The 24,529-nt window shown below is 41.6% G+C and overlaps 2 protein-coding genes across 3 annotated transcripts in view; one reads left to right on the top strand and one right to left on the bottom strand.

The window, feature by feature from the left end:
• The window catches only part of DDIAS (DNA damage induced apoptosis suppressor), a 32,380-nt gene extending 30,151 nt beyond the window's left edge, over nt 1-2,229 (bottom strand). For both annotated transcript variants that reach the window (XM_065528787.1, XM_005579211.4), the window contains exon 1: nt 2,135-2,229. The gene's annotated coding sequence lies outside the window, so the exon portion shown is untranslated. The remainder of the gene's footprint in view (nt 1-2,134) is intronic.
• A 1,277-nt stretch (nt 2,230-3,506) lies between these two features.
• Nucleotides 3,507-24,529, top strand: part of PRCP (prolylcarboxypeptidase) — an 81,351-nt gene continuing 60,328 nt past the window's right edge. Inside the window, exon 1 of the mRNA XM_005579213.4 lies at nt 3,507-3,702. Coding sequence (XP_005579270.3) covers nt 3,535-3,702 — 168 coding nt within the window. The 5' untranslated portion in view covers nt 3,507-3,534. The remainder of the gene's footprint in view (nt 3,703-24,529) is intronic.

Raw genomic sequence — 24,529 nt, 5'->3', positions numbered from 1 at the left:
ACACTATCTAATGGTTTCCTCCAAGGGCACATACTTGTTTAATTTTTCTAAAGGCAGTCATAATTAGTCTCTAAAACATAATTTAGTGACATTAACATGAAAACTCTAGAAAAGTAAGAGAGGCAGGCAGGACAGTGAAAATTAAGTAAGCAAAAAAACAAAGAGACAAAACCCAGTGAAAGGAGAAATACTGATGAAAAATACTTTAAAAACATGAACCAGGAAAATTTTAGTACAATACGGTTTTTCTGTTGACTGTCATTTATGGGATATTTATTACAGGGATGGAGAAGGTAATAGGGTTAAAGAGAGAAAAATCAGGCTCTTGTGTTCAAGGAATTTATAATCTATTGGCTAAGACAGGCAATACATAACTATCCATGAAATAATATATGCAAGCTCCAGACTTCTATACCTTAACTGCTTACCTGAGAGCCAACTGTATTCGATGTCTCATAGGGATCTCACGGTTTAATAGTTAAAAAACCTGAATTCTTAGTTTCCTCTCAAACCTCTTTTTTTGCAATTTTGCTCCATCTCAGTAAATGGTACCACTCACTAACCAGTAACTCAGGCCAGTACCTGGGAGTCATTTGTCATTCCTCCCTTTCTTTCACATCCCACATCACACTCATCAGAAGGTACTTGAATTTACTTCCATACTTAGAAACCATCATTCACCTTTCCCTTATATATTCTGCCATCATCTTAATCCAAACCACCATTATCTCCTGTTTATGGTGCTGGATTAACCTCCTTATCATGATTCGGTCTCTGCCCATCTTTCCAGATTCATCTCATACAACTGTCCTTTCTGAATATATTCCAGCAATACTGGTCTTTCCTTAGATTCTTGAACATTAACATGTCAAGCTCTTTCCTGCCTCAGGACTTTTGCACAACCTGTTCACTCTGTTTAGAATGTTGTTCTTTTCCTCTCTTGCACAGTTGGATCATGCTCATCTTTTAGGCATCAATATCAACTCCTCGGAAAGGTCTTCTTAGACCAGTCTAATTCACATAGTTTCCTTGTAAATTCTCCTTAATTCTATCCATACAAGGTAAGTTCCATTAGAACAGGAATCTACCTTGTTCATCATCGGATCTCAGTACCTAGCAGTTCTTGGCACAGACCAAAGAAGCACTTAACTATCTGCAGAATAAACAAATAATTACTTGTTGCTCTGTGATCCAGTCTTGTGGGGTCAGGAAAGGGTTTCTGATTTAAAAGGCTTTGCAAACTGGGTAAGAATTAGCCAGGTCACGGACAGGGTCAGAAGACGGTTTGGGGTGAGAAAGAGGATAGTACACTTCAGGAACACAGAAGACATTCTATATGGCTGGAGCGGTGGAAAACCACTGGGGCTGAAGAGGCAGGCAAAAGTCAGACAGGAAAGAGCCTGTAAGTCATGTTAAAGAGTTTGTGCTTAAACCTGAGGGCAAATAGGAGGGACTGAAAGGTTTTCAATGGGGAGTGCCTCGGGCAATTATCTTTATCAGCCCAGCAATGTGGAGACTGGACTGGAATGTGGCAAGATTGAAAGCAGGAGAACCAGCTGGGCCAGGTGGGGGGTACTGCCACAGCTATGTAGCAGTCATAGGGTCGAACCAAAATAATGTCAGTAAAAAACGGAGAGACGTGAACAGATCTGAGATATTCAAGAGGCTGTTAGGGACTGGCTGGATGCGAAAAGGAAGAAAACTTTCAAGTTCTGGTTTAAGCACCTGGCTCAGTTAAAGTATGTTCCCTCTAAGCCATGATACCAGTTTGGCAGATCCCCTTTTAGCACATACTACTCTGCACAGTGGCCCGCTGAATACGTATTTGCACATCACAGAAGCAAGAGTCGCGCCTTTTCCACTCTATCTCCGATTCTAAAAGCTCACTCGGAGTCTAGCTCGATGCCACTGAAAGCGTTCAATAAACGTTCGTTAGGTGATTGCAACTGCACTGAGTCTAAAATAAAATAACTGACGTTTATATCTTTTACCCTCATGTCCGCCCGTTTACAGAGAATAACTCGTGAAAAAACAAGTGCCGGGCTCTGGGTGGGTCTCATTCATAATGAAGTTAAGCGCCTCCTTGGGAGTCTCCGGCCCTTAGGCTTCCCGAGAACCCCTTTACCCAGCTCACCTGAGGGAGAAGACCAGTAGCGGGCCCAGGCGACACACAGTGACTCAGACCGGCCGGATCAGTAGTTCGCCGGGAGCCTTCCAATCGAATCTCCCGCGTCCTTTTCCGCCGGAAGTAACGCTTTGGCTGCGTTCACTCAGAGCCAATCAGAAGAAAGCGCCGCACAGGGTGGCGCTTAGCCAAGAAATCCTACAAGCTTGTGGGAACGACCATTTTCGTCAAACTGCGGGTAGAGTCGGTGGATCAGTAGTACAGTCCGTAAAGTTGGTTTTGGCTGCGCTAAGCCTCCTGGGCGTAGGGATCCCCGGAAAGTGTGGAGCAAGCCTGGGCGTCCTGGGGTCTGGCGGGGTGACTGAAAGAGGGAATGGAAGCCGGATGAAGAGGGTTGAGGGAGCTTTGGAAGCCAGACCCGGCGCTGTCCTAGGGGCTAGCACTACCCAGGGGCGGAGGGGGGAAGGGGGCTTTGGCAGGAGGCAGGAGGGAGGTGGAGCGCGGAGTGGGTTTTCGGGTGCCGAAGAAGAAAGGGGGCGTTACTTGAAAGAAGGGACCGGGACCTGGCGGGATTTAGGGACGATGTGGACCCGGGGCGACCTCTGTAATGGATGGGTTGTGCAAGCAACACAGTTTTGGGGTTACCAAAGAACGGAGTATCATAGGGAGTGGTTAGGCTCCATGATGGAGGTGGGTGCAAGGAGCACAGTCTTTGGAGCTGGACCCAGCGGTCTGCGACGACGTGCTCCGCTTACTGCTGAGTGATCTAGTGCAAGTTCCCGCACCTCTCTGAGCCTCCGTTTCCACATCTGTAGATGGGAATAACAATCGAATACGACGCACAAGATTGCTGTGACGATTGAGTTAGAGATGATGCCTGTGCCTCCCTGCCTCCTGATATACTGGCCTGTAGTGAACCTTCAATAAATTGTCATGGAAGCTGTTATTGCCTTTATGTGGGATTTGCGGAGGGCAGGAGGTGTAGCAATGGAATTGAGGCAGCCAGGGCAGAGTTTGGCGGTGATTATAATGGTGGGGATATAGGATGACCTGAAGGACAGGTGGGCTTCGGGGGCGCTATAGATAAAGCATGGGCTACAGCGATGAGGTAGGAAGAGGCCCTAGCATGATAAAAGCAAACTTGGGATGTGACCGCAATGAAGGTGAGTGCTAAGAAGCAGACGGCACGAGAGTAAAGTGGAGTGGAGGCCGTGCCCTCGGGGATGGGGGCGGAGTGGCTGTGGTGACCTGGTTTGGGCGGTGTCTGAGGAGCTGGCTGGCTTTGGGTTTCCCCCGGGAGGAGCCGTTTTGCGGCGGGCGGAGCTGCAGACTGGGCAGGGCTTAGCCCGTGCGCTGCTGCTGGCCTCCTTTTCGCCCTCCCACCCGCACTGCAGCCGCCAGCCTGAGCCATGGGCCGCCGAGCCCTCCTGCTCCTGCTTCTGTCTTTTCTGGCGCCCTGGGCCACCAAGGCCCTCCGGCCGGCTTTAAGGGCCCTCGGCAGCCTACACTTGCCAACAAACCCCACATCCCTCCCGGCTGTAGCCAAGAACTATTCGGTTCTCTACTTCCAACAGAAGGTAAGGGGGAGTGGGGGCTTCGCCGTCCCCGGCCCAACCGCCGGGAACCCTCAGAGCCCGGGCAACGGAGCCCACCTCGAAATTCACACCCCTTGATGCCTGGGATCTCTTCGGTCTTTGGCTCATGTCTTCCAGAAGGTGGTCTCAAATCCCAGTTTTGCTGAATTTTTCTCCTCCCATTACCAATAATTTGGTAGTACTTCTGGCTCCGTACTCTTGATTCAGGCTGTTCTGCAATTGGACACGGCAGTCACTTCAACTCCGCCTGCTCCCATAGGGTGCCCCAATCCGAACTCCCTTGACCTTCCCTCAAATTCAAATTATTAAATACCAGCTCTGCTACCTAGTCTGCGGTGATAGTCATCCTTTGCCCCAAGGCAGCCCTAAATACAAATTCTAGTATCTTTACCTATTAGATAATATTGCATAGTTACCCATCCTAAAAACCAGCCTCTCATAAGGGGTCAGCTCAGAGCTGATTTTGTAGCCCTATTATTAAGAATTGTTGAAATCTCTATTCCCCATAAGACTGAACGTGTGTAGCCTATGGTTGTAAAAGGAGTTGTAGGAGCTTGTGGTGGGGTTGGGGATTAGCCTTTCTATGGTTTGTAACATGATTTTAGAGCTTTTTAGGCTTGATGCCTTTGTGCTTGGCTGCAGCATGGAGGCATTCCCCCACAGGTCTTGATGGAAAAGTACATCCTCTGTGAAATGACGAGGATTCCTTACAGTTCAGCATTTCTGAAAGCCTGGTAAAAATAGGAAAAGATTTGGAAAGGGTTGGGATTAGAAAGAGTGCAAGGGTCTGAAGCTTGGCTTTAGGAGTCAGGTAGAACCAGATTCTACCCTGCTAGCTCTATGACCTTGGGCAGGTTACAGTACTTCTCTGAGCCTAGTTCCTTGATCTCTTGGGGTTTGTGGTGATGGTTAAGTGAGAGCAGATAACGTGTTCCTAGCAGAGTATCTGGCCTCAAGTAGGCACTCATATAATATGTGGTTATAGACCTACGTGAAATTTTGTTGTTGTTGATTGTATAGAAACAAGGCTCACTATGTTGCCCAGGCTAGTCTTAAACTTGTGGACTCAATAATCCTTCTGCATCAGCCTCCCAAAGTGTTGGGATTACAGGCTTGAGCCACTGAGCCCAGCCCTTATATGAATTTTGAATGGGAATTTGTGGTAGAGGGATGTCATAGACTTCCAGAATAACTTAGAAATAATTTAAATTTTTTTTTTTATTTTTAAAAATAGAGATGGGGTTTTGCCATGTTGCCTAGACTGGTCTTGAACTCCTGGGCTCAAGCGATGTCCCAAAGGGCTGGGATTGCAGGCGTGTGCCACTGTGTGCAGCCAAGAAACAATTTTTAACTCAGACATTTGAGTTCAAGTTTATGAGGAAGATAAAACATTTTAATTTTACCAGGGATACCAGGAAATAGTCTTTTTTCTCAGGCAACTCCCTTAAATTAATTCTCTAGGCATAATTCCCTCATTTGTAAATTGGGAGGGTTGGGACAAAGACCAATGTGTTTCACACTTTACTGAGGAAAATTAAGGGCTCTTTGGGGAGCTGTTTCAGAGGGAAAGTGGATGAAGCCTGAAGTGGAGGCCACATTAGGTGCTCCAATACCCCTCTCTTGGATCTCTTTCAGCTTTTATCTGTTTTATATGCTGGGATTTTATATACAACTATTTGCAGAGCTCAACTGCTAAAGTAAAATGGGGAGAGGACTATTGGAATGGAAGATCTCTAAAATCCCATTGGGATCGATGAAAAAGAGAACTATCAGCAGAAAAGGAGAGAGTGAAAGAGTGAAAGAGTGGAAGGGAACAAATTTGTTAGTACCTTAGTTCCTACTTTATGTTCCTTTATTGTAGATTCCTTTCTTGGCCACTACACTCCTTAGAAATACAATTCAAACACCTTGGCATGGGAATCCATTGTTCCTTACTATGAAACCCTAGCTGGTCATTCCAACTTTACATTCTGCCATAATCCTCCATCCCAGCTCCTACTTTTAGCAACCTAACAGACTCAGATGACTTTTACTGTGTCAGAAATTCTGTCTGGAATAACATCCCTCTTCTCCACTATTTAAACTCATACTTCTATTCCTGCAGAAATGTCACCTCTTCTGTGAATCTGACTTTTTTAAGGCAATTTAGTTGGTCTTTTTTCATCCTGCTCATTTCTATATTGTACGTGTCCCTCTAGCTAGTTAGTACTCTACAATACCTAGAAGAGCCTATAAAAAAGTATAAAGCACAAAATAGCTGTTGAGAGAGTGAATGCATGATTATCCAAAAAGAACCTAAACAAAGGCTACCATCATTTAATTGTCACAAATCATTTTTTATTTTTCTTTTTATCTTTTACTTTAGTTCTTTATTAATTATTTTTTCCTCCTTTTTCAAAGCCTTCAAATATTGATTTAGGTAGGAATATTTGATTTCTTTTACCTGAAATAACTGAATTAGGAGACCAGAGAAAGGATAGTACATCACTTGGGCACATCAAGGCTCTGGGTACATGTGTAGTATGTGTGGTATCAGTGTCATAAAGGGCTCTCTGGAATGTGTGGCTTGTGGTTACAGTGTTGCATGCTTATTACCGTGTACCTCCCACCTGAGCCCCTCAGGCTAGAATGTGAGTCCCGAATCACACATTTTAGTGTGTGATATAGTCAAGAGGGAGAATGGGTCCTTGTCAGGCCATCATTTTTCTCAGTGGTAAAATTGGGAGCAATATCTATTATATTGTCAGGGTGTGTGTCTGTGTGTTTCTCTCTCTACAAGAGAGATTTTTATTAAGGAATTGGCTCATGCAGTTGTGGAGGCTTAGTAAGTCCAAAATCTTCAGGGAAGGTTGGTAGGCTGGAAACCTAGGAGAGAGTTTGCAGTTTGGATGCACAGGCATTCTGCTGGCAGAATTTCTTCTTGCTTAGGAGAAGTCAGTCTTTTTTTTTTTTTTTGAGTTGGAGTTTCGCTCTGTTGCCCAGGCTGGGGTGCAGTGGCGAGATCTCGGCTCACTGCAGCCTCTGCCTCCCGGGTTCAAGCAATTCTCCTGCCTTAGCCTCCCGAGTAGCTAGGATTACAGGTGCTTGCCACCACGGCTGGCTAATTTTTGCAGTTTTAAAAATACAGACAGGGTTTTACCATGTTGGCCAGGCTGGTCTTGACCCCCTGACCTCAAGTGATCCACCTGCCTCGGCCTCCCAAAGTCAGGGGAAGTCAAACTTTGTTCTATTAAAGCCTTAAACTGATTAGATAAGGCCCACTCAAATTATGGAGGGTAAAGTCCATTGATTTAAAGTCCGCTGATTTAAATGTTAATCTCATCCAAAAAATACCTTCACTAAAACATCTAGAATGATGGTTGACCAAATAGCCGGGCACCATGGCCTATAAAGTTGGCATGTAAAATTAATCATCACATCCACCAAGGTTGTTGTCAGAGTTCAGTGTGATAACACATGAAAGCCACATGGATGGTGCATAGAACATGGTAGGAATTTAAACAACTTAATGGAACAAATGCTAGTTCCTTTACAACTCTGTCCTGAAAATTCACTCTCATCCAAATGCATGGCGATAGTGGTAAAGGCTCTTCTGAAAACTTAGTACCCCACCATTCCTATTTAACTGCTGATCATTGTTTCTGTTAGAAGTCTGTGTTTTGGCCCAGCATTGAGCTCATGGTCACTGGCTCCTGCAGCTCCTTCCTCATCTGCTGTGAGGGAATCACATCAGTGGGCTAAGCTATTTAAATTTACATACGTCCTTTATAGTTCTGCTTTCAATTCCTGTTCTAGGTTCCCCTTTCCCACTTTTGTCACAGTGGTCCTGATGTCTAGTAAAATGTTATGTCTAGCTATGTTAGGCACCTTGGAAGGCCATGTTGATAAAGATCTTGTTCTCCTTCTTTAAATTTTTCTTCCCGTTTCTCCTCTTCGTATCTGTTCATCTACTGATGGCCTTCCCCTTAGGCCTGGAGTATCCTGTCAGAAATATTATGTGAATTCAGAACCGATTTATGTGTTTGGTGATACAGAATCATTTTTAGAAGGGGCCTTGGTGATCATGTAGCCTCCCCCTTAGATATGATGGATTGACCTTGATCTAAATTATAGAGCATCAGAAGCTTGATAGAGCTTGAATAGTAGGGTGGTTCAAAGCACAGCTTTTAGTGTTGGGTGTGGTGGCTCACCCCTGAAATCCTAGCATTTTGAGAGACTGGAAGGATCACATGAGGCCAGGAGCTAGCGACCAGGTTGGGCAACATAGTGAGACCCTATCTCTACAAAAAAATAAACAACAACAACAAAATCCAAAGCATATCACTTAGAGGCAAACAGGTTTGAGAACAAGTTCTGTTTCTGCCACTACCTGAGTAAGTTACTCAGAGGCAGCTCCTATTTTCATAATCAGCAAAATGGAGATAATTATATTACCTATCCCATAAGTTTGTTGTAAAAAGAGGTGGTATGTGTAAAGTGCTTATTTAGCACAGTGCATAACACTTAGTAAACTATAAATGATGAACATTTTTATCTTGCCGTTTCCTAATGTACATGGTTTTAATTAACCCCTTCACTTTTTTTAAATCAATAGGATTAAAATAATCAATACTTTAACACACTTGTGGCCTAGGAATTAACCTTTTTTCTTGCTTGAAATCATTCTTTTCACACAAAATTCTGTACATAAAAAGAAGGATATGAAACTATTTCTATCTTTCTTTCTATGCTATTTTAAGTGTTGATAAAGTGTTGGGGGGAAATGTGGTAATGAATTTACCCTTTCAGGTTTTTGGAAGTAGCTTCTTCTCTTGATAATAATAGTAAATCTAACACTGTCTTTCTGATAGCTGAGTTTTAAATTTCTTACTAACTAATGCTAAAATCTAAGTTCAGTAAAAATTAACTAAGTTTTTCACTGTCTTGTTTATATTCCTCTGTCAGCACATTGCAAGGACTTTGTGCTTTAGAGAATTTAGACTTTTAAAACATTTTCAAAGTTTGGGTTCTAGGATCAGCCCTGCCAGTAATTCACATCATACTCTTGGGCAAGTTGCTTAACCCTCTAGATCTCATTGTACTAATTTGTAAGATAAATGGATTGGATCTGCTAATCTCTGATATACCTAGTATTCTGTTCACTGAGTGCCTCCTGTTTATTGGACACTGCATTAGGAGCAGTGGCAATGCGGGTACAAGTTTTGTTTTTTGCCAGAACATTAATTGTCTTTGGTGAATTGGACCTAAACAACTTTACTGTCTTGACTTTGAATAGGACACAGACCCATAACATATAAAGTATTTTTAAATTAAAAAGTAGTCACCTCTTAAATTGCTACAATATTTATAACACTGCATAGTTGATCTATTTTATAATATAATAGAACATTGTGTTTATGATTTTGAAGTTTGCTTGGTTGTGGGTCTATTGGAGAAGAAAGGAGCATCATAGGTAAGGAGAATACCTTGATGGTAGATATTGTTTGTCTTCGTTTCTAGTGCCTTGGATGGTACTTCTTTTTACTTTTTTTTATGTGGTTCTGACAGAATATGGTACTTCTTAATAAAGATATTATGAATTGAAAAAATTGACTATAAATTAAAATGAATAAGGAGTAAGAGATGAAAGTAAAATGACATATGTAGTGTAAATGTGTCTAATGCATTATTAATGATAATAATTTACTACAATTTATTGAAAGCTTCAAATAACCTAAATATTATCCTAAGTACCTAATAGACATTCACTTATTTAATCCCTATTACTGTTCTGTGAGGTAGATGCTATTATTCCATTTTGTAAGCAAGAGAACTATCCTTTTTGTTTATTTGTTTTTAGACAGGATCTTGCTCTGTCACTCAGGATGGAGTGCAGCCATGCGATCATAGCTCACTACGGCCTTGAACCTCTGGGCTCAAGTGATCCTTCCACTTCAGCATCCTGGGTAGCTGGGACTACAGGTGTACACCGCAATGCCTGGCTAATTTTTGAATCTTTTTGTAGAGATGGGATCTCGTTATATTGCCCAGGCTGGTCTTGAACTCTTGTTCTCAAGCTGTCCTCCTAGCTTGGTGTCCCAAAGTGCTAGGATTATAGGCATGTGCCATCAAACTCAGTGAGCAAGAGAACTATCATATAGAGAGGTTAAATTATTTTACTGAGCTATACTGCTTATCTGTACCATTTTGTTTTTCTGAAATTAAACTCTGATGAATTTCTAGTTCTGAAATGAATGTCATTACCTTGTTTGCATTATCCAGGATAGGTTAGGTTTTGCTGCTATAGTAAAATGTATGAATTTTGGTCACTTAACCTAACAAAGTATATGACCCTTACTGTCATAAACTTCCAATTGAATAAGCAGGGGGCTGTGCTCCTGCTTTCACTCAGGGACTAAGTGGTTGTGCGGGGTTTCCTTTTTATCAGGTGCTTTCATGAACATTTAACAGTGGAAAAAGAACATGGAAGATCTCATATAACTGCTCCAAAATGGAAATTAAATTACTTATGTCACTTCTCACAATTCCTTGGCTAGAACTGGTTAAATGACTGTACCCAATCACAGGATAAGGAGACAAAAAGTCTTGGCTTTGTAGTGCCTAGACAGACAGGACTAATGACTACCATACTCAATCAGTCACTTACCCACCCATCTACCCACCCACCCACCTACCTACTCAGTGCTGATCCGGTATCTTTTATATGTCAGGCACTGGGCTAGGTCCTGGCCAGGCAGAGATGACTATATCCTGAAGGAGCTCAAATTGTACCTGTTGACCATTCCAATTGCATATACTCCAACTTATATCTAGCACTGAAGATTTTGTAATGTCTTGGCATTCATCTGACTCCAACACACAGATTGCTTCAAGAAATAGCCCTGAAGTGAGGTGAATTTTTAAAATGTTTTCTTGCTTAACTTGTCATCATTATAATAGTTTACTGACCTGTTGTGTATATACATTAAAGCACATGATAAAAAGGAACTTATTTATTAATTCCATCATTCAGTAATTAAAAATAATTATTTTGCCTATCTTTATTATAATAAAAGAAACAAAATTGATTTAGAGATTTTTGTAATCTTAAGTGTGCTTTGGTAAGTGTGCCAATCCAGCATCTTTTATATATCAGGCACTGGGCTAGGTCCTGGCCAGGCAGAGATGACTATATCCTGAAGGAGCTCAAATTGTACTTGTTGACCATTCCAATTGCATATACTGAAACTTATATCTAGCACTGAAAATTTTGGTAAGGGTTGAGTAATTTTTAATTAAAAAGAATAATTCTATGTTGAAAATTTTTATTATGTATTTAAAATCTGTTTAAAAATATGTATGTAATTGGATAATTTATAATTATAATTTTGTAAAAATATTTTTTCTTTCTGGTTCATAATTTTAAAAATCCTAGGTATTGTTTATGAGAAGCGAATGAATGAGCATTTATTGATTATCTACTCTGAGCTCAATATTATGCTAAACTCTTTTACATCGTTTTAAAATTATGATTAATATAATTGCTTTTTGAAATAGATGGTTTAATTGAAGCTCATAGAGGTTAGGTGTCTTAATTAAGCTATTAAACAACAATATTGTGAGTCACATTTTTATCTGTTTCTTTCAAGATCTATGATCTTCATTGACATCATGATGCCTCTGTAATGTAAGCAGTCGTAACAAAACTGATGTCTCTGTGTCCACTTATTAGTTCATATTCAGCCTTTACAGCAATCCTGTGAGGTGTATATCCTTACAGAAATATCAAAGGAAGAAACATCCAAAAATACCCATTTGTAAATATCCTGGTTTTTCAGTCCCAAACTGTAAATAACTTGTGGTATGTCTGTAAAATGGAATATTGTTAGCCCAAAAAATTATGGTCTTAAAGTATTTTGACAATGTGATAAAATGTTTATGCATTAATAATAAATGAAAAAAGCAAAATAGAAAATGAATGTTCAATGTGTGTCTAAATTCATTTACCAAATTTTTTATTAGGTGCCTACTATATTCGAGGCATTGGGGAAAGAGCATTCTAGGCATGGGGAAAAACATTCTAGGCACAGTAAATGTCTAGGCAGGGAAGATCAAGTGCAAAAACCCTGAGGTAGGTGTGCGCCCAGTGGGAGGAACTGTAGGGAGGACGGTATGTCTGGAGGGACATGCCCAAGGGAGAAAGTAATAGAGGAGCACAGAAAGGAGGTTCAGGGAGCCAGATAATGCGAGGACATCTGGGCCATTGTAAGGAATTGGCCACAAATCAGAATGAGATGAGAAGCCTTTGGAGCTTTAGGGGCAGAAGAATGACATACTCTGATTAATAAGTCTTAAGAAACACTTTGGCTATTGTGTTGAGAATAGACTATGGAGGAGAAAGGGGGAAAACAGAAAGACCAGGTTGTTGGAAAAGTTCAGATTAGAGACGATGGTGGTTTGGATTAGTGTGGTAGCGGTGGAGGCTGAGAAGTGCTCAGATTCTGGATATTTTTGAAGGTGTAGCTGAGGTGTAGTTGATGAAGTAGATGTAGGGTGTGAGATAAAGAGTCGAAGATGACTCCAAGGTTTTTGTCCTGAGCAGTTAGAAGGTTGGAGTTGTCAATTACTAAGATGGGGAAGGCTGCAGAAGGAGTAGGTTTGGGGAAGCAAGGAGAAGAGGAACTTGGTTTCAGAAATGATATTGAATGAAGAATTTAGAAAAAAGGTGGGGCAAGTAATATAAATTTGAAGCTGTCAGTATACAGATGATATGTAAAACCATGAGATTGAAGAGAGCAACAAAGGAGTTAATGAAGATGGTCTTTTCTTTTAAAGGTGATCTTCTCAACACTGCATATTTAGAAGTCAGGGAAATGGGGAACCAGTTAAGGAGACTGAGAAGGAACAGTTGGAGGAGGAAAACCAGGAGGCTATGATACCCTGATTACTTAATGAAGAAAGCATTTCAATAAGAAGGTAACCAATAGTGCCTAAATAAATGACTGGGAATTGGCCACTTGATTTAGCAATGTGGAGGTTATGGTGACCTTGACAGCAATTTCCTTGGAGGGTGGGTGGAGGCGAAAGCCTCATTGGAGTGCATGCAAGAGAGAGTGGGAGAAGTTGTATTGAGACCACGGGTGTGGTAATCTTTTGAGGAATTTTGCTGCGAAGGGGAGCAGAAATATGGTGTGGTAGATGGAGGAGAAGAGGGTTCCCATTTTTAAGACGGGAGAAATAATGGAATGTATGCTAAGGGAAATGAGCCGAGAGAGTGAGAAAGTGATGGAACAAGAAGGAAATAGAATTGCTAGTGGGAGATCTTAGGCAAGAGGAAATGGGATCTAGTTGAAAAAACAAGAGCATGAACAGTTTGACCATAGTCAAACTGGGTTAGGCACATCATATATGCACAGATGAAGGTAAGAAAGTGGTATGGTAGTGAGAGCTTGTGTGCTGTTTTTCAGAATGCTTCTCTTTTCCCAGTGAAATAAGATGGGAGGTCATCAGCCGAGAATGAGAAAGGGAGAGAACAAAAATGCTCCTCTAGCAGAGAAGGAAAGTAAATGCACTAGGGACATACGGTTTGATTGCAGGGCAGCTTTTGTAACTTTGTAAGGCCATTTGATGTAACTGTCATGTAAGTTAGTAAGGCCATTTGATGTGGCTGTGTGTTTCTCTAGCTACATTCAGTTTCTTGGGTATGGTTGTGGAGTTGGTGAATTTCACTTTTTGCCAAGTGGAGAACAAGGTGAGAGAGGCCTGGATAGTGAGAATTGCATGCAAGGGAGTGATTAAAGCCCCTTGTTGTAGCCCCTGTTACTGCCTCCCCTGACAGCTAGAAGAGTAAACCAGTTGGTCCTCCTAGCTTCCTGCAGTTCCCCCTCCAGTACAGCTCCCATGGGTTGTCACATAAATCACCTCTCCTCCAGTTGAATCACTGTTCTGTTCAGAAACTGCAACAACTTTTTATTGTTTGCTTTATTAAGAACAAAATCCTGTAGCATTTAAGGCCTTTCAATCTATGGCCCTAACTGTCTTTCCATGTTGCTAATCTATTCACCACATATGCCCATTTCTTTCCTTTCTATGAGTTAATCCACATTGTTCCCTTTGCCTGGAATCTCTCTCTCTCCCATGGGTCTTACCTCTTTTATCAACCCCATTCCATTTTTTAACCCCTGCCTCTAACACTGCCTCCTTCAGGAGCTGTTTTTTTTTTTCTTCTGCTTCTGCTGCTCCTGCTGCTGCGTTGTCTTTGGCTGCTTCTGCAGCTTCCTCTGCTGCTTCTGCCTCTGCCTCCTCCAGGAGCTGGCGTCATTCTCCTTCTCCTTATCCTCCTCCTCCTCCTTCTTCTTCTTCTCACTTCCTCTTCTTTCTTTCTCTTCCTCCCCGTCCTTCCTCCTTCCCCCCTCCTCCTCCCTCTTCTTCCTCTTTTTTTTTTTTTTGAGACAGAGTCTTGCTCTGTCACCCAGGCTGCAGTGCAGTGGTGTGATCATAGCTCATTGCAGACTTGGCCTGAAACTCCTGGGCTCAGGTGAACCTTCTGCCTCAGGCTCTTGAGTAGCTGAGACTAAAGGCGTGTGCCACCATGCCTGGCTATTTTTTTTTTTTTTAAAGAAATGGGGTCTTGCTATGTTGCCCAGGCTGGTCTTGAACTTCCGGCCTCAAGTGATCTTTCCACCTCTACCTCACAAAGTGTTGGGATTACAGGTGGGAGCCACTGCATCCAGCCCGTTTTTAAATCTCCTGGACAGTGTGTGATTGGTCAAATCTTTTTTTATACTTTTATGGCACAGGTCTTATTCTAGCCTTGTGTTATATATAATCTTTTATACTCCTCTCTTATTCTACATTTAAAGCAGGAATCCTGTCTTGTAAACATCCATACTTCTCCATAGCACATGTGACATTGTTTTTCCTAGAGTATTGTTTTCACAAATCTGATGAATCTCTATCTTTCTCCCTCCTTCTCTCCCACTTTTCTACGCACTGAGGTAAGGAAGGTATGTGTATATGGAGGAGGGGAAGGGTAAGGAAACTTGAATCCTAGCTGTCTCACATCCTTTGGAGAGCACAATAGAATGTCAGATAAAGACAGACCTACCTGTTTTACTTTTCTTATTTTGGTGGTTTGGAAGCTGTGGCTAGAAGTTTGTGCTTTTCCTTCTTCCAACATATATACAGAGACAGGATTAAGGGAGGGAATGCTGCCTATCTTGCTTTTTCTTTGTTTTGTATACGGGTGAGGGCTGGGATGAAGAATGAACACAATGAGAAAAATGTTCCTTACATGCCACTTTCGTGGTAATTGTGTACCACCTGTATTTATTATTAGAGTGTTACAGTAAGCTTTTTATGATTTCGGTTTTTCATTTGCAAATGGAAGCCACTTAACTGTGTATATTTGTAAATCCTTACTTTTATGGCATACATGTTAGTTCAAGTTGCCCTGTGGTGCTGCGGCTGGAGAGAAGCAGCAGCTGTGTCTCTGTCAAGCCCACGATGCTATCTTCCCTGCTGCTCATGTTGTGCAGATTGCCCATATGGGTTAGGAGAAAACAGATTTGTTAAAGGCAGATTTCCTTGGAAGCTTTCTCTGAGCAGCCCTGCAATTTGGTTGTATGATATGTATGGGCAGAAAGGTGCAATACTTTTTCTCACCCATCATAAGGGTCATGGTCAACATTCCTATAATAAAATACAGGTTAACAAGAGAAAAGCATAACAAGTTTATTTAAGCACAATTTTATGTGACATGGGAGTCTTCAGAAATGAAGACTCAAAAAACTCAGGGAAAAATATTCATTTTTAGGCTTACGTTTGATGAAGAATGGACAGTCCTGTAGAAATGTGATGGAACAAAAAGGGAATGATCCTAGTGGTAATAGTCTGAATGGGGAAACTCAGCAAGGTCTATCTGTTCTGATTCTTCTTGGTCTCTCTGTGTGGCATTCTTTCTCCCTGGATGTAGTGTCAGACCCCTTTTGGAATGAAGGTCTTAAGATCAACTATGAGACAAGGTAGGTCAGATAATTTCTTTTTAGCCAGCTCCTACACAGAAAGGAAGGGGAAGGTTAAATTTAATATTTCTAGGCTTCATGACTGGCTTTCGGGAAGAAGGGTCCTAGTTTCTATTACCTGCCTTGGTGGAGAAAGAGGAGCAGGAGAGAGAAAGACAGAAGAGGGCCAGAAGAAGACTGCTTCTGAGACTCTTCCAGTGTTCTTCAGTTCAAAGTACTCCCAAGGAACAATACTTTGATAACAATGAAGTATCACCCTATGATAGTTGACATAATATCAATACTTTGGGGTATTGTTTTCTGAGCCCCAACACATAACAATGAAGTATTACTCTATGATAGTTGATATAACAGTTACACAGTGAAACACCACAGTCATACATTCATTTAAAAATATTTGTTGAACTCTTCCTTTGTGCCATACTCCGAGTTAATAGCTAGGGATAAATGGAAAGCAAACATAGGCCTCATGTGGCTTACAGTTTATTGAGAAAGAAGATAGTCATAAGTAATTATAAGTGTGATGTATGCTTTAAGGAAGTACGAGATGTCTATAATGAGGTCCTGAGTCTGGAGTATTAGGGAATCCTGTAGATGGCAATGATGTTAAAAGAGACCAGAAAGATGATTAGGAGTGAACTAGAAGAAGGGAGATGATAAAGATTTCTGTCAAGGTAGAAGGTATATCATGTACAAGATCCTAAGGTAGGAAAGACCAGGCTGTGTTGGAGGAACTGAAAAGAGATCGGTAAGACCGAGATGGGGGCGTCAAAGATGATGACCTTGGAGGTGGGCTTCCAACACTGTGAGGTCAGTATTGTCATTATGTCCATTTACATACACGCGGTGTGGATATTCCTTCTCTGCAGCTTTCATTGACTTTAAGAGCATAGCTTGGTGTTGAGATGGTGTGGGATAGAACACAGTTGATCAGAGTATGGTTGTTTTGTATTCATCTTGTGATGGCACTGAATAAATGCACGTTTATCTTTTACCCTGTAGGGAGTTACTACAATTTTACAGAGGAAAAAGGGCTCAGAGGCTGAAGTGATTTATGCATGATTGCATAGCTGATAAGTGATAGAGCCAGGATTTAAACCTGTCTCTGTCAACATCACAGCCCTTGTACCATGTTGCCTCTATATTTCAGAAATAGAAGGTTTTACAGTTCATGGCTTATATTTAATTCATGTAGTTCAACCAAGCGTGATGGTTCACACCTAAAATTACAGCACTTTGAGAGGCTGAACTAGGAGGATAACTTGAGACCAGGAGTTTGAGACTAGCATGAGGAAGAAAGCAAGACCCTGTCTTAAAAAAAAATACAAAAATTAGCCAGGCATGGTGGTGTGCACCTGTGGTCTCAGCTACTTGGGAGGCTGGGGCAGGAGGATCACTTGAGCTTTGGAGGTCAAGGCTGCAGTGAGCTGATTGCACCACTATACTCCAGCATGGGCGACAGAAGGAGACCCTGTCAAAAAATTTAAGAATTAAAAAAATTCAGGTAGTTCATGGCTGATTTAGAGATATTAACCCATATTAGACAGTAATAAAGTTGAAGAATAAGCAGAATTTTAATTCTCCTAATACCAGGTTGGGTAATTTTGGACAGCAAAAATATAATGGAGATTTCAATTATACAGAACTTTCTTCTGACTTTGACTTTGTGTTACAGAAAGAAGAGGTTTAAATTAATGGGAACTATGTTAGCATCAGAAGGGGACTATGAAAACTTCTAAAATAACACTATGAGTTATTTTGGGTAGCTCTATAAATTCATTGAGTAAAGGATGTTAAGAGACCTCCATTGACTATCACAAAAAGGTCCTATTCAAGGGAATAAAGGAGGATGCATCATTGGTGAGGCAGGAGTGAAGTCACTACTATCGAACTTTGTCTCCTGAAGCTTGGTGCTCAGTCCATGAGCAAATTATCCATTTTAAGCTTTCCCAACAGTTTGTGTATAAAATTTGGTTTGGAATAAGTTGTAGAGTTTGTGTAAAAGTCTCTAATTCAAGCTGCTGGACTGGTCACTGACATGTATTCATCTTTCACTCTTGGAAGAGTGGAAGGTCCTTGCATGTCCCTCTCTTGCATTCTGCTTTTGAAAGTCTACCAGCTCTTCGATTAGGGAGTCAAATCTAGTAAACTGTACCTAAGCATTTTATTTTCTTTAAAAGCCTGGAGACTGGTCTTATTTTTAGCATGTTGTTTAGAATAAAAATACATTATTCTATTTAATAAAGTATATAATTTAAAGGGATATTAGACTGAAAATTTAAGCTAGTCTCCTTAACCACATTTATGAGAAGACTGGCTGTTTGGACCATGATTGTAGTTGTATTATTCTGCCATCTAAGGGGAAATAAATAGTCCCTTGAGAAGTGGGTTTATAATCTTCAGTAATATGGAACAACGAAAGTGATGTCACACATTATTTAAAAAATAAAATATCCAAAGCACTCATGTTATATTTCTGCAATATGTACCATTCCTCATAGCTCAGTTATTTATACAATGATAAATGTATATATGAAGGGGTGGCCTGCCCCTCCACACCTGTGGGCGTTTCTCATCAGGTGTGGAATGAGAAACTTGAGAAAAGAAAGAGACACAGAGACAAAGTATAGAGAAAGAAAAGTGGGCCCTGGGGACTGGCGCTCAGCATACGGAGGACCTGCGTCAGCACCGGTCACTGAGTTCCCTCAGTATTTATTGATCATTGTCTTTACCATCTCAGAGACGGGGAAGTGGCAGGACAATAGGGTCATAGTAGGGAGAAGGTCAGCAAGAAGACATATGAATAAAGATCTCTGTGTCATGAATAAGTTTAAGGAAAAGTGCTGTGCTTTGATGTACATATATGCAAACATCTCCATAAACATTTTCAGTGCATAAAGAGCTGAATTGCCGCTAGCATGTCCCACCTCCCTCTCCTATCTCAGTAAACAGAACATACAATCGGGTTTTACACCAAGACATTCCATTGCCCAGGGATGGGCAGGAGACAGATGCCTTCCTCTATCTCAACTGCAAAGAAGCCTTCCTTCCTCTTTTACTAATCCTCCTCAGCACAGACCCTTTACGGGTGTCGGGCTAGGGGATGATCAGGTCTTTCCCTTCCCACGAGGCCATATTTCAGACTATCACATGGGGAGAAACCTTGGACAATACCTAGCTTTCCTAGGCAGAGGTCTCTGCGGCCTTCCGCAGTGTTTGTGTCCTTGGATACTTGAGATTAGAGAAGGGTGATGACTTTTAACAAGCATACTGCCTTCAGGCACTTGTTTAACAAAGCACATGCTGCACAGCCCTGAATCCATTAAACCTTGAGTAGACACAGCACATGTCTCTTCAAGGACAGGGTTGGGGGTAGGATTACAGATTAACAGCATGTCAAGGCAGAGGAATTCTTAGTACAGAATGAAATGGAGTCTCTTATGTCTACTTCTTTCAACATAGACAAAGTAACAGTCTGATCTCTCTTTTCCCCACAGTATTAAATATATATTACACATGTCACAGCATTGGTGACTGTAACTGAACAAAAAGGAAAAAGAAAAGCATGTCATTTACCAGGCTACATCATATTTGGTGTATAAGAGGTTCTTACTGTCACCAAGACACTACCCTGTTTCTGTTATCTGTTCTAAGATAGCTGCCATTAAAAAAGTAATTTTACTTTGCAAGTCATAGTTTCTTAAGTGACCACTCAGAACAAATTGCTGAAGTTTTATATCATATTTTTTCTTTCACATGACAATATTGGGCACTGATGACATACATTGTTTGAACTGGGAGGTGTGTGCTAGTAATACCTTGCAAAATATATTAGTAATAAATCAAGCCCTTACTTCTTGCAGGCCCTTGCTAGGCACTTGCACATATGTATTTTCCAACTAAATCATTACAAGACTCCTCTGGTAGGTGTTATTTTTTTCATTCTGCATTTGAGAAAGGAAGCCCAAAGCCATGAGCTTGGTTAAGTAGCTAATAAATGGCCAAGATGGCACTGAAAGTTAGATCTGTCTGCAAATTCCCTTCTCTTCCCACTACATCAGAACATTTGTGATCTTCAGAAGGAGGAAAAACAGGGTTTTAAAAGGTGTCCTTGGTACAGATTAAATTTTATTAGTGCAAAAGTATGTGTGTTTATGTGCTTAAGACTTGATACAACTGGATTTTTTGTAGTTGTTGTTGAGACAGGGTCTCACTGTGTCTCCCAGGTGGGAGTGCAGTGGTGTGATCATGGCCCACTGCAGCCTCGACGTCCCGGGCTCAATCGATTCTCCCATCTCAGCTTCCTGAGTAGTTTCACTCCAGGTATGCCCATCATGCCTGGCTAATTTTTGTATTTTTTTCTAGAGATGGGGTTTCTACAGGTTGCCCAGTTGGTCTCAAATTTCTGGGCTCAAGTGATCCTCCTATCTCAGCTTCCCAAAGTTCTGGGATTACAGGCCTGAGCCACCGTTCCCAGCACGAATGACATTTTTGATAAGTTTTCCTGATGGCATATGACTAGCATGTTTGGCCAGCATCATTGTGATTGAATAACCTAATTTAAACCAGGAACTACAACCCAAACAATGGCTGTGATTCAGCAGATAGGAAAGTAAGGAAGTACTTGTTATCATTTGTCAGTGAATTTATATTTTTATGCAGTTTGAACTGTGGGTCACGCTGCAGACACTGTCCTTTAAAACTGTCGGAAATCTCTGCCTCTTCCTGAGCACTGATGGCCTCTTCCTTTGAGGGAGCAGCTCATACAACAATTTTGGAAAGCAGCGGTGATGACTCCCTTCTCCTTGGCGTTGAGTGGTTCCTTCCTCTTGAACAATTGGCTCTAGATGACAGTGACCAGTGCAGACTAAAACAGGCTGTTGGTTTGCCTTTTTATGTAGTCTAATTTCTAAAAAATAACAATCCTTTAAAAGAGGTGGGAATTTATACTTACCAACCGCCTTTCTGTGATTTCATTAAGCAACCTTGGGTCACACTTATCTGTGCATCTGAGAGGCCTGCAGCAGCACCAAGTCTCATCTTTGCTTACGCACATCTAACAAGTGCAGTCAACACTGATGTTGTGAATTTATTTTTACGTGCTTTAGTTTTAAATTCCAAACTGACTGACCCCTGCCTCCCAGGATATCTTGAATGCCCATCCCTTGCTTAGCTAGTGTAGGCTTAGACAATGCAAATATATTTTAGGATCAACCTTTAAAAACATCATCAGATAAATAAATCTGCCAGAAAAACTCTAATATTTATTATTTATTATGATTTATTATTGACACTGTGTGCCAGACATTATACATTCGTCATCTCATTATTTTGTACACAGTATATTGAGTTGTGGCTTACATAGTGCTGCTATCTGTCAGCTTGGAATGGTTTGTCTTCCTCCTTTCTCTCCCTAGCAAACTCCTGTTCATCTTTCACTGCTCAGGTTTTGTATCACCTTTTCTTGTTAGGAACTGCTTTGCCTCCCTTCCATGGGCTAGGTAACTGACTACTTTCCTCTTTGTGCCTCTTACTGCACTTTATAGCTACTTCGATGCTGCTACTCTGGATTGCATTGCTTTATTTATATGTTGGTATCCTGTTGGGACTGTGAGCAGCCTGAGTGCTGGGACTACACCCATCAGTGTATCTCAGTGTGTGCTTTCGTCAGCTCTTCAGACAAATAACTGGCTCAAGCTCAAGTTATTCTTCTATCATTAGTACTTGGTTTTGTCAACAGTCTGCCAGTATTGTACTACCAATATGGCATAGACACTGGCCAGTCAGAACAGAAGCTAGTCATGGAGTTGAAGCCTTTTGAAGTACCATGGTTCTTTAGGTCTGGAGATCTAAAAAAGGGTCTGGGGCAGTAGGGCAGAGTCTGTGTGTGTGTGTGTGTGTGTGTGTGTATGTATGGGGGTGTTGCACAGGTAGTTTTTCTCCAACTCGTATGAAATATTTCAGTATTTAATAACTGGCTCAATATCAGCTTTGGTCCTCCCAGGTAGTGAGTGCCTAAAGAATGGGATTCGGCTTGTACTGCTTAGTGTCCCTAATATGGATATCTCAATGCAACTCAGGTGTCCAAAACAGGTTAAACTTCTACAGCAAATGTTAATGTTATTACATAACACTTCTTTTTAAAATTTCTCCAAATTTTTCCCATTACTGTTAATGGTACAACAGTTGACCCTGGAACAATGTGGGTTTGAACTGCACGTGTCCACTTATACACATTTTTATTTTTAATACATCTCTTCTGTCTCCCCTTTAATCTCCTTCACTTCGTCTGCCTCTGCCACCCCTGAGACAGCAAGACCAACCCCTCCTGTTTCTCCTCCTCCTGTTCAGCCTTCTCAAAGTGAAGATGAGGATAAAGACCTTTATGATGATCCACTTCCACTTTAATGAATAATAAATATGTTTTCTCTGCCTTAAGATTTTCTTAATAACATTTTTACCTAGCTTATTTTATTGTAAGAGTACAGAATATAATACATATACAAAATATGTGTTAATTGACTTTATGTTATCTGTAAGGCTTCTGGTCAATAGTATGCTCTACTAAGTTTTTGGAAGTCAAAGGATATAGGCAGGTTTTTGACTGTTCGTAGGTTGTGGAGGGTGGGTCAGTGCCCCTAATCACCCTGTTGTTCAAGGGTCAGTTGTACTCTCCTGTTCACATGGGATAGAAAACTTTGGAATTTTCTGGTTCTCTCACCTTCACATTCAAACCAAAATCCAGTCAGTAGCCAAGACCTTTCCAAGATTCCTTCCTAGTTTCTGCCCCGTCTTTGCTTTCCCAGGGTTACCAGTTTGTACCATATAATTCCAGGCTAACTTATTATAATACCCCCTTCAGTCCCTCTGTTCTTTTAGCTTCAGTCCAGGCCAGCTGGCACCATGGTTTTTTTCTCCTCTCCTTTTGTCCAATCCAGGCTTTACAGGGCCCTGCGTAAACCCCACATCTTCAGAGAAACCTTCCTCTGCTGACTCAGCCCAGCAGGGGCTGTCCTACCCCCAGGTGCCCTAGTACTTACTGTCTGTAGCACACATTTGGATGTTAACTGTGCTCTACTTTGTGAGACTGCCTGAACTGTAATTACATCTTCAAATGACATTGAATAGGTGGTTGTCCCTCAAGTAGAGAACACACACTGCCATTAAGTGAGAATTAAGACATTCACCAGGGCATAATGGTTCAGGCCACTTAGATTTTTAAGATTTCTTAATAGAAATAATTTCAAATTCTGTAGCTTGGTTGCTGAATAGCATGAAATTTTGTTAAAAGAAAAATACTATGACCCACTAAATGAATTCCTAACCTACAAATGGATCACAACCTCCATTTTATAAAACCCTGATCTAGACCACAAAGGCCTTAAAAAGAAGAATGTTTCTCTCATAATGGAAAGGTAAGACCTGGAAGCAAAAGCCTTTACTATGAGTATAAAGTATTGCAAGAGAGGCATAAAGTATGCAGGTTTAGAGGAGGCAAAATTGCACGGTGAAAATGACTTCCTATTGTAGGAAGATGATTCTGTTTGTGGGAGAAGGGACTTGGCAGTGGCTTAGCAGTTTATAGATTTTCCCTTGAAAATTAAGTCATTCATTGCAGAGGGTTTTTTTTTTTTTTTTTTTTTTTCCTCCATAAGGGCAGATGGGAAAAACACGCATTTCCTCCTCTCTAGTTTTCCTTAGGCTTTTATTTATTCACCATTTTGTTTTCCTTCTCAATATTTTTGCTCTTGCCTAATAGCAAGGCTTGGTAAGATTTTCTGATTTGGACTGTGTTTCTAAACACTAAAATGAGCAAAGTGAGGAGGTTCCAAGATGGCCAAATAGGAACAACTCCAGTCTACAGCTCCCAGTGTAAGTGATGCAGAAGATGGGTGATTTCTGCATTTCCAACTGAGGTACCAGGTTCATCTCACTGGGGCTTGTCAGACAGTGGGTGCAGCCCATGGAGCAGGCCTTACCCGGGAAGTGCAAAGGGTTGGGGAATTCCCTTTCCTAGCCAAGGGAAGCCATGACAGATGGTACCTGGAAAATTGGGACACTCCCACCCTAATACTGGGCTTTTCCAACAGTCTTAGCAAATGGTACACCAGGAGATTATATCCCGTGCCTGGCTCGGAGGGTCCCACGCCCACAGAGCCTTGCTCACTGCTAGCACAGCAGTCTGAGATCGAACTGCAAGGTGGCAGCGAGGTGGGGGGAGGGGCGTCCACCATTGCTGAGGCTTGAGTAGGTAAACAAAGTAACCAGGAAACTTGAACTGGGTGGAGCCCACCGCAGCTCAAGGAGGCCTGCCTGCCTCTGTAGACTCCACCTCTTGGGGCAGGGTATAGCTGAACAAAAGGCAGCAGAAACTTCTGCAGACTTAAACATCCCTGTCTGACAGCTTTGAAGAGAGTAGTGGTTCTCCCAGCATGGGGTTTGAGATCTGAGAATAGACAGAATGCCTCCTCAAGTGGGTCCCTGACCCGAGTAGCCTAACTGGGAGACACCTCCCAGTAGGGACCAACTGACATCTCATACAACTGGGTGCCCCTTTGAGATGAAGCTTCCAGAGGAAGGATCAGGCAGCAACATTTTCTGTTCTGCAATATTTGCTGTGCTGCAGCCTCTGCTGGTGATACCCAGGCAAACAGGGTCTGGAGTGGACCTCCAGCAAACTGCAACAGACCTGCAGCTGAGGGTCCTGACTGTTAGAAGGAAAACTAACAAACAGAAAGGACATCCACACCAAAACCCCATCTGTACGTCACCATCATCAAAGACCAAAGGTAGATAAAACCACAAAG

Source organism: Macaca fascicularis, chromosome 14 (assembly GCF_037993035.2).
Source record: "Macaca fascicularis isolate 582-1 chromosome 14, T2T-MFA8v1.1".
NCBI lineage: Eukaryota > Metazoa > Chordata > Mammalia > Primates > Cercopithecidae > Macaca > Macaca fascicularis.
This window is presented reverse-complemented; position numbering and strand designations above follow the sequence as displayed.